The 15,110-nt window shown below is 40.5% G+C and overlaps 1 protein-coding gene across 1 annotated transcript; it reads left to right on the plus strand.

The window, feature by feature from the left end:
* The first annotated feature begins 29 nt into the window (after nucleotides 1-29).
* LOC133545478 (gastrula zinc finger protein xFG20-1-like) lies at nucleotides 30-10,074 on the plus strand. Its single transcript, XM_061891117.1, has 2 exons — nucleotides 30-277; nucleotides 7,380-10,074. Exon 2 carries the CDS (start codon nucleotides 7,430-7,432, stop codon nucleotides 8,576-8,578), a length of 1,149 nt encoding a protein of 382 aa, XP_061747101.1. The 5' UTR covers nucleotides 30-277; nucleotides 7,380-7,429; the 3' UTR covers nucleotides 8,579-10,074.
* Nucleotides 10,075-15,110: the final 5,036 nt, after the last annotated feature.

Genomic DNA, 15,110 nt, shown 5'->3' on the forward strand with positions numbered 1-15,110 from the left:
CACCTCGATGACGTCACACAGGAGGAAGAACAAACCAAGATGGCGTCTGACGGAGATTACGTTGTTTTGGTTATTATGGTTTCTTGGTCTTAATTACAACGTACATGTGCACATGTGTGTCGTTTAACAGAGTAAACGTCCTTATTAATTGTTTGTATGCGGATACATTAGTCTGTGTGCACTTATACGTGCTAGCCGAGCCTGCTGGTTAGCTTAGCTTGTTAGCTGCTAACAAACAGAGGCGGAAGTGATCGACACATCAAAGCAGAGATCCAATGTAAGTGTAAAGTGTTTTTATTGTGTGAACATGTCTACATTACAAATGATGTGAGTGTTGGTGAATCAGCGACTAAGTGCGGCCTTGAAGAAATATTTGTAAAAAAAAAAAAATAAACGATAGCAGAGTACAAGGAGGAATTTTGTCCAACAAAAGAGGAGAAGGAGCGACAATATCAACTACTGGACGCTGTTTTCAAGAAACATCAAGTTGTGTTGCACTTCCATCCATCCATCTATCTTCTTCTGCTTATCCGAGGTCGGGTCGCGCGGGCAGCGGCCTTAGCAGGGAAGCCCAGACTTTCCATTCCCCAGCCGCTTCGTCCAACTCTTCCCGGGGGATCCCGAGGCATTCCCGGGCCAGCCGGGAGACATAGTCTACCCAACATGTCTTAGGTCTTCCCCGTGGCCTTCTACAGGCCGGACGTGCCCTAAACACCTCCCTAGAGAGGCGTTTGGGTGGCATCCTGACCAAATGCCCGAACCACCTCATCTGGCTCCTCTCCATTTGGAGGAGCTGCAGCTTTACTTTGAGCTCCTCCCGGATGACAGAACTTCTCACCCTATCTCTAAGGGAGAGCCTTATTTCGGCCGCTTGTACCCGTGATCTTGTCCTTTCGGTCATTACCCAAAGCTCATGACCATAGGTGAGGATGGGAACGTAGATCGACCGGTAATATGAGAGCTTTGCCTTCCGGCTCAGCTCCTTCTTAGACCGCAACAGATCGATACAGCATCCGCATTACTGAAGACGCCGCACCGGTCTGCTTGTCGATCTCAAGAGCCACCCTCACTCGTGAATAAGACACCGAGGTACTTGAACTCCTCCACTTGGGGCAGGGTCTCCTCCCCAATATGGCACTCCACCCTTTTCAGCACGAGAACCTTGGACTCGGACTTGGAGGTGCTGATTCTCATCCCAGTCGCTTCACACTCGGCTCCCAACCGATCCAGTGAAAGCTGAAGATCCTGGCCAGTTGAAGCCATCAGGACCACATCATCTGCAAAAAGCAGAGACCTAATCCTGCAGCCACCAAACCGGTGTCAAGCCAAATAAGTGCTCGCTGCGAAATAAGGGCCCAAGCGTGTGGGGGCATATATTTAGCGCCTTAAGAGCAAAATATATGCCCACCCTATTGTATACAGCAGCGTTTCTCAAAGTCTCAAAGTGTGGGGCGCGCCCCACTGATGGGCAATAGAGACATGACAGGTGGGGCGCGAGGAACGGGAGGAAATTTCACTTTAACTTTTTTTTTTTTTTTTTAATTCTTAGATTTTTTTTTACAACCCCATTTTCTATACAAACTGTAAATCAGTTTGTGATTCTGTCTGTGAAATCCGATATATAAATAAATGTAAATTACGTATTTTTCCTGTAGGCTTTAAATTTCTAGGTAGAAGCGAAAGTTTGACAGACGCAACAGTAACTAATGGGGGCGGGGCTAAGCGGAACAAACTTTCGTGCGGATGGGTAGCAGGCTAATATGTGGACCACAATTACACAAAATGGATAAATTGGCTTCATATAGAGTTGCATACAGAATTGCTCAATGCAAAAAAGCACACACATTTGCTGAGCAGCTGATTCTCCCCGCCGCAATAGACATGGTGTCAGTCATGCTTGCCAAGACAATCGCAGCAAAATTAAAAGCTGCCCCACTGTTGAGAGACGTATATAAGACAATGCAAGTGATCTTTAGGAACAACTCGTAGACCAGGGTTTGGCAACCGGCGGCTACGGAGCCGCATGCGGCTCTTGGATCACTCTGATGCGGCTCAGCTTGTCATCCTGCTTGTCAAACCTCGGGACACGCGGGCGCATCTCCGTCCTGCAGCAGCCATCGCCCTAACAGATCGCTAATGCCAAGTTTAACATTTTCAAATTTATTGAACATCAAGTAACATCAAGTTCTATACATTCCAACTCAATAACATAAAATAAAATAAAGTTCAATAATAAATAAAATAACTGTGTAGCTGTGGTATAACTTGCATCAAGTTCAATAATAAATAAAATAACGTGCATCAAGTTCAATAATAAATAAAACAAAAGTGTTATAACTTGCATCAATTTCAATAATAAATCAAAGTGTTATAACTTGCATCAAGTTCAATAATAATTAAATAACTTGCATCAAGTTCAATAATAAATCAAATAACTTGCATCAAGTTCAATATCAAATAAATTAAAAGTGCCACTTTTTTGTGTTTTGATAAAATTTACCGCACTCACAACATTTGTTAAAACCTCATTGAGTTCGGGGCTGAGCTGCCTTGATGCGAGTGCTTCCCGGTGAATGACGCAGTGTGTCCAATGCGCATTTAGCGCAACCCGCTTTATTAGAGCATGCTGCCCGTTTCTTGACCCTGCCATGGTCTGTGCGCCATCGGAGCAAAAGTCCACACAGTTTTCCCATTTAAGGTCGTGTTCTTTGAGGAAACTGTCAATTATCTTGAACAGCTCATCAGCAGTGGCTCTATTTGTTATGTATTTGCAAAACAGTAAATCCTCGCACAGTGACTTGCCATTCACAAAGCGGACGTATGTGATGAACAGGCAGTCTTTATTGCTGTCAGTAGCTTTGTCCACTTGTAAAGCAAAACAACTTTATTTTAATTTGTCTACGACAGGGGTCGGCAACCTTTACCACTCAAGGAGCCATTTAGACCCGTTTCACAAATTGAAGAAAACAATGGGAGCCACAAAACTATTTTGAAATTTAAAATGAAATAACACTGTCTAATCCCCCTCTGATCCCCACAATTTCCCCCTCTGTCTTCCTTTTTTTCTCTTTCTATCCCTTGCTGCTCCAGCCTGGCTGCACAAAATGATAATATAAATACATTTAATAAAGTCAAATTTAAATAAGGCAACAAGAGAAGTATCCTACACTTTTCTTCTGTAAAGTAAATGTGAACAGCCGATATGGGCATCTACATCTACTATATGATTTGCCTGAGAAGCTGGACAGGACAAATAAATTAAAATATAAAATAAAATTAAAAATTAAAAAATTAAATAACACTGCATATAAAGTTTTTTTTTGCTTTGTGCTATGTATAAACAAACTATGATGGGTTACGTTTATGAAATCGATGAACGACTGCAGAAAAAATTAAATAACATTTCTGCATGCAACAAAACGTTTTTAACTCCGAAAAAGACGTCGGGTTGATGGTTAAGTAAAATACTTAATGTCTATATAAGTTTTCCTTGTAGTAATGAAAAAACAAAACGCCAAACTTAAATTATTCACTGGCAGAAAACCAAAAATGCCGTCCTCTCTCTCTGTGTCGTCATCCTTTTACTGGCGCCGTGCATCAGCTGCCAACCTAAATGATAAAATGTCTATTTCGCTGAACAATTAAAAAATGTGAATATATGCAAAATTATAGGAAATTAAAATATTTATCATACGTGGTCAATGTGATTTCTGCTCCTGAACCGCAGAGCACAGCGTCTCCACATAGGGGCTGTATGACGTCACCTTTATCTTCACACAGGAATGTAAACTCTCATCTGTGAGGCGTGTGCCATGTTTGTTTTTAATAAAGTTCATGTTGGAGAACACCTGCTCACATACATATGTGGATCCAAAGATCGACAGGACTCCAAGTGCATACTTTTTCATGTTCACTGTTCACATAAAAGTCGGGGATAGCGTTCCAAGTTTCGAACACAAGTTTGTCTGGTTTGGGGAGGTTTTCAATATCACACTATTTGTGATTCTGAGCAAGAACGGCCTTTTGGCATGAAACATCTTCAAGGTCCGCTGTCAGGCGCTTTAACTTGGACACTCACATGTCTTTGTCCTGCAGCAGCTGACGGCTGTGTGGACTTTTGCTCCGATGGCGCACAGACCATGGCAGGGTCAAGAAACGGGCAGCATGCTCTAATAAAGCGGGTTGCGCCAAATGCGCATTGGACACACTGCGTCATTCACCGGGAAGCACTCGCATCAAGGCAGCTCAGCCCCGAACTCAATGAGGTTTTAACAGATGTTGTGAGTGCGATAAATTTTATCAAAACACAAAAAAGTGTCACTTTTAATTTATTTGATATTGAACTTGATGCAAGTTATTTGATTTATTATTGAACTTGATGCAAGTTATTTAATTATTATTGAACTTGATGCAAGTTATAACACTTTGATTTATTATTGAAATTGATGCAAGTTATAACACTTTTGTTTTATTTATTATTGAACTTGATGCAAGTTATAACACTTTGATTTATTATTGAAATTGATGCAAGTTATAACACTTTTGTTTTATTTATTATTGAACTTGATGCACGTTATTTTATTTATTATAGAACTTGATGCAAGTTATACCACAGCTACACAGTTATTTTATTTATTATTGAACTTTATTTTATTTTTTGTTATTGAGTTGGAATGTATAGAACTTGATGTTACTTGATGTTCAATAAATTTGAAAATGTTAAACTTGGCATTAGCGATCTGTTAGGGCGATGGCTGCTGCAGGACGGAGATGCGCGCGGCCGTGGGTGTGTCCCGAGGTTTGACAAGCAGGATGACATTAGCGATCTGTTAGGGCGATCTGTTAGGGCGATGGAGGCAGGTGGGGCTTGAAAACTCCCCTTTGTCCAAAGTGGGGGGTGTCAAAAAAAGTTTGAGAACCACTGCTTTAACCAGACCCTTTAAAAGGGAAAGCCTGAAAAAAGGACAGTATTAAGATGAATTCATCATATTTGCTATGAGGCATTTTATTATTAATATATTCTGTTCTTGTTACTTGGGGCGGTATAGCTCGGTTGGGTAGAGTGGCCGTGCCAGCAACTTGAGGGTTCCAGGTTCGATCACAGCTTCAGCCATCCGAGCAGTTGTGTCCTTGGGCAAGACACTTTACCCACCTGCTCCCAGTGCCACCCACATTGGTTTAAATGTAACTTAGATATTGGGTTTCACTATGCAAAGCGCTTTGAGTCATTAGAGAAAAGCGCTATATAAATATAATTCACTTCACATGATATCTTTTTGTTCTATTTTCTAATTTCAAGGGGAACTGCACTTTTTGGAATCATTCACAGTCTCTATGTAAGTTAAAGTCCCAACAGTAGTCACACACTAGGTGTGGTGAAATTATCCTCTGCATTTGACCCATCCCCAAGTTCACCCCCTGGGAGGTGAGGGCAGCGGAGGTGGCACTCTGGAATCATTTGGTAATTTAACCCCAACCCTTGATGCTGAGTGCCAAGCAAGGAGGCCATTGGTCCCATTTTTATAGTCTTTGGTATGACTCGGCCAGGATTTAAAATCACGACTTTCCAATCTCAGGGCAGACACTCTAACCACAAGGCCACTTAGCAGGTCGATGGTTAATGCATCCTAAATAGAAAATAAACCTTTGCAAAAGTTAGCTAACAATTGAGTCATTGGTAGCCGCTCTATTCTGCCTATAAAGTGCTCTAAATAACATCCTAAAACCCCCTTCAACATTTTAAATACATACTGTAAATATATATGTAATGTAGTAACATTCTTAATAACATGTCATATTTACATATCTTGCTCATTTTAAGCATACAATGTCTGCTCTCACTGGGATGCCGACTGATGGGATGTTCATATCTTCCCATTTAGATGAAGAATTTATCATCACAAAAAGGGTTAAAAAAAGGGTGGGTGCAAAAGAGCGTATTTTTGTGTCTTTCTTGCCATCTCCAGGTCTAAGTTGGATGTCAAAGTTGACCAAGTTCTCGGTTTATGTCCACAACCTTCTACTACATTAGTGAGAAGCATGATTTATAATCTAGAATTAGCTTTCACCATTTTTGAGACGGGAAAGCAGCTCAGTATGTCAATATAGCAGCATAAGCTAGTTACTTCTGTGATCAATGCGCCACTAAAAGTAGGTCCTTAACGTTAGCGCTTATAATAACAATATCACTAATACTTGGTTAATATTCAGGTCACAAAATGTAAATGGAGTACTGTTGGCAGTTTTTGGATGTTTTTTTGGAGGATTTTGTGGGTCTAATAGAGGAGCTCTAATTGACTCCAATGTTAGCTGATTTTTGCTCACGTTTATTTACTAATTAAAATTCATAAAAGTTTAAAACATATGTCTTACATAAGGATTGTGAATGATAGGCGACATTTTAAAAAAGTGCAGTTTCTTTTTAATTTGTCAGATAAGTAAACAGTCCTTCAAATTAAAGATGTAAAACAATTGAGTTTTTTTTTATAGATATTATCCACTATGAAGTTACAGTAAAACTAAGCACACAAGGGAAAGTACATTCATATACACATGAAGTACACATATGTGTAAGAATCATGTTAACCACCAAAATATCATCTTGTTCTCCTAAAGCCAATGTCGAGTATATTTTGGTGAACTGACCGTATCGTCACACCCTTAGTTGAAAGCACATCATCCCCATGACATGACACTTCCACGTGATGTAGAACAGGAGTATAACATTTTAAACATACACACACATCTAAAGAATATAAAAAATAAATATATTTGGTGAGCCAAACAAAATTACTCGGCGAACCAATGTTTGGTATGGGCGATATGACCTCAAATCTATATCCTAATAACAATATATGTCACGATGTATCATTTGCTATATAGATGATAATAAAATAATTTCAAAGCGGGTTACAAAGGCACCTAATTTGACAGCTGACATATGCAGTAACATATAGTGTCATTTCTAATTGTATTATTTTGTAGAAACAATTATTATTATTAATGTACTTGTTTATTTACTGTTAATATCTGGTTACTTTATTTGAGAAAATAATACTGGAAATGATGTAATATTTTACTGCATATTTCAGCACCTAAATTAAGAGCCTGTGTAGCCTGTTTTAAAATGGTTCTATTAGTAATTATATTTGAAATTATGTATCGCGAATTCAATTTTAAACCATATCGTTCATCCATGTAAAAAGTCCTGTCGTCCTGGTTTGTTTTTCTTTTCCTCTGAAAAATGTTGTAAAGAGCAGCGTGTTCATGCGTCACTGAGATTTCATGACAGTTCATTCGATAATTTGTTTTTCCTAAGTGCATGTAAAAGTACTGAATGCATTGTGTGACTGAGCAGAGATTGTGTGTTTGTCTTGCAGACGTCTGTGAAGAACATCTTTACCCTGAGCAACAGAAGTGGAGCTTCAGGATGCGGACGGAGGAGCCACAGCCCTCCCACATTAAGAAGGAAGAGGAATACCAACTGACCACTCACATCAAAGAGGAAGAGGAGGACCCTTTGACACCCCATTTTAAAGAGGAAGTGGTGGATCCACTGAGCCCTCACATTAAGGAGGAAAAGGTGGATCCACTGACACCCTATTTTAAAGAGGAAAAGGAGGAGCCACTGACACCCCATTTTACAGAGGAATCGGTGGATCCACTGACCCCTCACATTAAGGACAAAGAGGAGGACCCACTGAGCCCTCACATTAAAGAGGAAGAGGAGGAGCACAGCATCAGTCAGCAGGGAGAGCATCTTGAAGGACTGAAAGAGGTTGATGTCACCAAGATGCCAGTGACTGGTGTCCCTGTGAAGAGTGAAGATGATGAGGTCACAGGTGAGAGTGAGGAGAAGAGAGGGGCGGAGCCTCCAAGCAGCAGCTCAACACAACACATGAAAACAGAAGCTGATGGAGACCACTGTGGAGGATCACAAGCAGACAAGCTCTTAGCTCCACTATCAGATAGTGAGGACACAACGTCACACTCTCCTGACACTGATGATGAAGACTCTAAAGATGATAAGACATGTCACACTGACAACACACACTTCAAATGTTCTCACTGTGACAAAACCTTTAAATATCCTAGTGATTTGAAAAGACACTTGAGAACACACACTGGCGAAAAACCTTTTTCATGTTCAAACTGCGGTAAAGATTTTACTCAAAAGCCCCATTTCAAAGCACACATGAGAATACACACTGGAGAAAAACCTTTTTCGTGTTCAGAATGTAGTAAAAGTTTTGTAAGAAAACAAAAATTAAAAGAACACATGAAAATACATACTGGAGAAAAACCTTGTTCATGTTCAATCTGCGGTAAAAATTATACTCGAAGGCAGTATTTCAAAACACACATGAGAATACACGCTGGAGAAAAGCCTTTTTCCTGCTCAGAATGTGGTAAAAGTTTTGTAATAAATCAAAGTTTAAAAAAACACATGAGAACACACACTGGAGAAAAACCTTTTTCATGTTCAATCTGCGGTAAAGAATTTACTCAAAAGCATCATTTCAAAATACATGAGAATACACACCGGAGAGAAACCTTTTTCATGTTCAACCTGCGGTAAAGATCTTACTCAAGGGGTTAGTGCGTCTGCCTCACGATATTTAAGATCCTGAAGTCTTGGGTTCAATCCCAGGCTCAGGATCTTTCTGTGTGGAGTTTGCATGTTCTCCCCGTGAATGCGTGGGTTCCCTCCGGGTACTCCGGGTTCCTCCCACTTCCAAAGACATGCACCTGGGGATAGGTTGATTGGCAACACTAAATTGGCCCTAGTGTGTGAATGTGAGTGTGAATATTCTCTGTCTATCTGTGTTGGCCCTGCAATGAGGTGGTGACTTGTCCAGAGTGTACCCCGCCTTCCGCCTGATTGTAGCTGAGATAGGCGCCAGTGCCCCCCGCGACCCCAAAAGTGAATAAGCGGTAGGAAATGGATGGATGAGAATACACAGTGGAGAAAAACCTTTTTCCTGCACATAATGTGGTAAACGTTTTGTAACGAATACAAATTTAAAAATACACATGAGAACACACACTGGTGGGAAACATTTTCAATGTTCAGTATGTTGTAAAAGTTCTATAGAAAAACAGCAATTAAAATTACACATGACAATGTACTCTGGCAAAAAACCATACTCCTCTTCAAGCTGCCACAAAAGGTTTTTTACCCAAAATCGTGTACAGTACACATGAGAACACACACAGGAGAAAAAGTGCTGAGTTGCAGTGTGTGTGGTGAAAGATTCTCTTGTACCAGTGTAAGAAACACGAGTGTGCTGGTAAGAACTGCAGCAGCAAATGAAGATGCAAGATTTGAAATAAACTGTCAAAACTTTAACTTTGACTTTCTAACAACATCAGCACATATAACATGTGTGACATCATTGTTGTGTGTGTAACACAATCTTGTTAATATGATTCTAACATTTATAGATTAGACACTTCAGATTAGAGCTTTTATTTCAGTCAAGTACATGAGTTAATATACACATTTGTGTACTTTAAATTGAACAGAATATTTAGACTGAAAAGGTGAGAATAAAAGGTACATAAAATATGTTACATACAATAAACATTGTATGTGTATATATTCATAATTCACTTTTATACTTATTCATAATAGTGTTTTATATGTTTTTTTAAATAATGACGTGTTACATATGTTGTTTTCTAAGTGTAGATGATTCCATAGATGAACCTCTTTATATGATGTATAATTTGTTTTACATGTGTTCACACCTTTGCTTTTGAGTACACATAAATCCCTCTTAGTTCATATTTACTGGTTCACATCTGAAACATCCTCTGGACCACTTCTGGAAGCATATTATTATTTACTTTATACATCATTTGAACACTTGTCTTGTATACAATTTTAAAATGTGTGACTTAATGAACCATTTGTTGGGTCTCTATAATCCATTCTATTAATTATCTTTATTACAATCTTTTGTAATATGAATAATAATGTGTGATTGTTTTATATGTATGTCCCCAGACCTTTATGCAATAAACAATGTATGCTTCAACTAAAGTTGGGTACAATAAATGTACTTAATATTTGTGGGTATGTATTTTATTCTATTTAGTTTCACAGTCAATTTTGTAAATATTTTCTTTATATGACTTTCATGTAGTTTCGAGCTTACTTCATCATCTAGACTAACTCAGCCTGGAGGATGTCTGTAATGTTGAGATGTATTGGAGATGCCTTGGTTTGTTTGGATGTTGTCAACCTGTCAATTGTTCTATTTAAACATGTCAGATCTCGCGAGAGAAACAAGCAACCAGCTGTATTACTTCTTCCAACTGGCAGTTTGCAGCCATGACTTGAAAGATTCATACTGCTATACCTTCAAGGTACTCAAAGGGCTTTCAAACTATTTCCACATTCACCCATTCACACACACATTCACACACTAATGGCGGGAGCTGTCATGCAAGGCAATAACCACGACTCAACAGGAGCAAGGGTGAAGTGTCTTGCCCATGGACACAATGGACGTGACAAGGTTGGTAGAAGGTGGAGATCAAACCAGGAATCCTCAGGTTGCTGGCACGGCCACTCTCCCAACCTCGCCAATACCTTTCAGTGTTTTATGCAACTGACTAACTTTGTCTTGGCTCTCTATTTCTGGAGCTAAAACTCTGGAGCTTTTGAAGTGTATTTCTGGTCTTGTCATCCTCGTCCAGACAGAAGGGCGACACGGCAGTGCGGCTGGATCAAAAGAGACATCGGAGACGCTTTACTGAAGTAAAAGTTTCTTTATTACCAGTGAGCGTCATTTACTGCAGTTCCTGGGAGGAGGTCAGGTCAAATATAGAGGACTCCTCTCCCGTAGAAGCCAAACCATCTTTTTAAAGAACACTGAACTGCAGTGTTGGGACTAACGCGTTACAAAGTATCGCGCTACTGTAGAGCCGTTATTTTCGGCAGTAACTAGTAGTCTAACACGTTATTATTTTATATTTAGTAACTCAGTTATCGTTAATACATGATGCTTCACTATGTTATTTTACGTTATTTTTCAGTGGTATTGTGGAGAAACTGAGACGATCTGAGTGTGTTTTACTGGAGAGCTGCAGAAGTAGAATTGGAGAAAAGGCGCGCAGTTTGTGTGTGTGTGTGTGTATGTGTGGGAGGAGGTGCGTGTCTGTGTTTACTAAGAAGTTGAGCCAAAGTCTAGTTTCTTCTAAACATAGAGATATTTTCAGTACTTTTCTTTTGTCGAGTACACAGAAAAGAACATTTTAGTTAAATGTAAGTTGTGTCTTAGATCAAAGATCCTATCTACTGCCCAAAACAGCAATTAAAATCTGCTGAAACAGCTACCAGATCAACATGCTTCGACAAAGCTAGTAAAGAGAGACACTTCACCTTCACCTCCAACACCATCGAAGCAACAGCGGCTGAATTTTACCAGAGGGACTGCTAGCCAGGACAGCATTGATAGAGACATCCCAGCATAAGTGCTAGAAGACATGCAGGCTATTTCTACAGTGGAGTCACCCGATTTCTGGCAGCTAATTAGCATGATATCGAGCGTCAAACAGCAAATGGCACGGAAACATGTTCCACATACCTGGACACAGTGGACAGTGAGTATATAAAAATGGAAAGCAAGTTAAAGAAGACAAACCAAACTCTGCCTCTGCTCTTCATTCATCACTGAAGGTACACACACTCTGTCAATTCTCTTATATACTCTTTCATTCTAGACTTCTAGAGTGTTTGATTATCACATCGCTGTAAATGTATAGACTATAAAGTTCACAAACATAAAGAGGGATCCTAGTGGGCCATGCCAATATTTCTTTATCTCTAACCTAAAACTGGGGACATGTGTAGAGTGTTCTGGGCTTCAGTAAAGTGTTGATCTCATGAAGACATGATTTTATTTCACAATTCCTTGAGAAAAAAAAAATACCTGGTTAGGCTTTGTGTATGTCAAGTGTGCCTTTCTTGGGTGAAGCCAGGTTTACAGCTATTTTGTGCCATGTTGTTTTTATGCTGTTTGTTACATATGTATGTTATGTTGCAGCTATTTAAAATAGTTTTGTCAATTTGTTCTGGCCTGAAATGAATTGGCCCTCTGAAACATATCTTTGTCTTTGTGTGTTGTATGTAGACCACATGGCTTAGCAGAGTTCAGTGATAAAAAATGCATGTCAAGTTGATCAACAGATTGTATTATTCTCCAGTGCAATAACAGTACTGAAAGGCCTACTGAAATAAGATGTTATTATTCAAACAGGGATAGCAGGTCTATTCTATGTGTCACACTTGATCATTTCGCGATATTGCCATATTTTTGCTGAAAGGATTTAGTAGAGAACATCGACGATAAAGTTCGCAACTTTTGGTCGCTAATAAAAAAGCCTTGCCTGTACCGGAAGTAGCAGACGATGTGCGTGTGACGTCATGGGTTGTAGGGCTCCTGATATCTTCACATTGTTTATAATCATAGCCACCGGCAGCAAGAGCAATTTGGACCGAGAAAGCGACGATTTCCCCATTAATTTGAGCGAGGATGAAAGATTCGTGGATGAGGATAGTGAGAGTAAAGGACTTGAAGACAAAAAGACGAGGGCAGTGGGAGAGATTCAGATGTTATTAGACACATTTACCAGGATAATTCTGGAAAATCTCTTACCTGCTTATTGTGTTACTGGTGTTTTAGTGGGATTATATAGTCATACCTGAAAGTCGGAGGGGTGTGGTGACCGCCAGTGTCTCTGAGGGAAGCCATGGAGGAGCCAAGAAAGTCGCAGCTACCTCTTTGACAGCTGCAGGAAGAACGACAAAAGCTCCGCTCATGTTTACGGTAAGAGCCGACTTATTACCTTAGTTTTTTCACCGAAGACGTGGTAGAAAAAAATGTTTGCTTGACTGCTCTGTTCCATAATAAAGCTTCACAACAAACAAAGAAACACCGGCTGAGTTTGTGTTGCTAAAGGCAGCTGCAATACACCGCTTTCCACCAACAGCATTCTTCTTTGTAGTATCCATTATTAATTGAACAAATTGCAAAAGATTCAGCAACACGGATGTCCAGAATACTGTGTAATTATGCGATTAAATCGGACGACTTTTAGCCGTGAGTGGTGCTGGAACAAAATGTCCGCTACAACCAATAACGTCACAAGCACGCGTCAACATAACTGTCATCATTCCACGATGTTTTCAACCAGACACTTTGCGGTAAATTTTAAATTGGTATTTAGTAAAGTAAACCGGCCTGCGTGGTCGGTAGTAGTGGGTTTCAGTAGGCCTTGAAATGAAGGCTTAAAAGGGCATTAATGGTAGCTTAAAAAAACCCAGAAATAACTAAAAAGTTAATGTTCACAGTAACGCATTAATTTATATATATATATATATATATATATATATATATATATATATATATATATATATATATATATATATATATATATATATATATATATTTATCCATTTCTACCGCTTATTCCCTTATTATTATTGTAGCTGATAAACATATATATATATATATATATATATATATATATATATATATATATATATATATATATATATATATATATATTCACACATATATATATATATATATATATATATATGTATATATATATCCATCCATCCATCCATCATCTTCCGCTTATCCGAGGTCGGGTCGCGGGGGCAACAGCCTAAGCAGGGTTACCCAGACTTCCCTCTCCCCAGCCACTTCGTCTAGCTCTTCCCGGGGGATCCCGAGGCGTTCCCAGGCCAGCCGGGAGACATAGTCTTCCCAACGTGTCCTGGGTCTTCCCCGTGGCCTCCCACCGGTTGGACGTGCCCTAAACACCTCCCTAGGGAGGCGTTCGGGTGGCATCCTGACCAGATGCCCGAACCACCTCATCTGGCTCCTCTCGATGTGAAGGAGCAGCGGCTTTACTTTGAGTTCCTCCCGGATGGCAGAGCTTCTCACCCTATCTCTAAGGGAGAGCCCCGCCACACGGCGGAGGAAACTCATTTCGGCCGCTTGTACCCGTGATCTTATCCTTTCGGTCATGACCCAAAGCTCATGACCATAGGTGAGGATGGGAACGTAGATCGACCGGTAAATTGAGAGCTTTGCCTTCCGGCTCAGCTCCTTCTTCACCACAACGGACCGGTACAACGTCCGCATTACTGAAGACGCCGCACCGATCCGCCTGTTGATCTCACGATCCACTCTTCCCTCACTCGTGAACAAGACTCCTAGGTACTTGAACTCCTCCACTTGGGGCAGGGTCTCCTCCCCAACCCGGAGATGGCACTCCACCCTTTTCCGGGCGAGAACCATGGACTCGGACTTGGAGGTGCTGATTCTCATTCCGGTCGCTTCACACTCGGCTGCGAACCGATCCAGCGAGAGCTGAAGACCCCGGTCAGATGAAGCCATCAGGACCACATCATCTGCAAAAAGCAGAGACCTAATCCTGCGGTTACCAAACCGGAACCCCTCAACGCCTTGACTGCGCCTAGAAATTCTGTCCATAAAAGTTATGAACAGAATCGGTGACAAAGGACAGCCTTGGCGGAGTCCAACCCTCACTGGAAATGTGTTCGACTTACTGCCGGCAATGCGGACCAAGCTCTGGCACTGATCGTACAGGGAACGGACCGCCACAATAAGACAGTCCGATACCCCATACTCTCTGAGCACTCCCCACAGGACTTCCCGAGGGACACGGTCGAATGCCTTCTCCAAGTCCACAAAGCACATGTAGACTGGTTGGGCAAACTCCCATGCACCCTCAAGAACCCTGCCGAGAGTATAGAGCTGGTCCACAGTTCCACGACCAGGACGAAAACCACACTGTTCCTCCTGAATCCGAGGTTCGACTATATATATATATATATATATATATATATATATATATATATATATAAATATATATATATATATATATATATATATATATGTATATACTGTATATTCTGGTATGCGGTCAGGTTCAGGCCTGCCTAGGAAAGAGGACCTCCCTGCCATGCACAGTCCACCAAAGGCATCAGTGGAGGTGCGAGAAGCCTAGGGCCCAGCAGCAAGACCACCTTGCTGTAATTACTATATATATATATATATATATATATA

Source organism: Nerophis ophidion, linkage group LG28, assembly GCF_033978795.1.
Source record: "Nerophis ophidion isolate RoL-2023_Sa linkage group LG28, RoL_Noph_v1.0, whole genome shotgun sequence".
NCBI classification, from domain to species: Eukaryota; Metazoa; Chordata; class Actinopteri; order Syngnathiformes; family Syngnathidae; genus Nerophis; species Nerophis ophidion.

Excerpts from the sequence above, each read along its gene's own strand:
- LOC133545478 (XM_061891117.1), top strand. The coding sequence starts at position 7,430 with ATGCGGACGGAGGAGCCACAGCCCTCCCACATTAAGAAGGAAGAGGAA.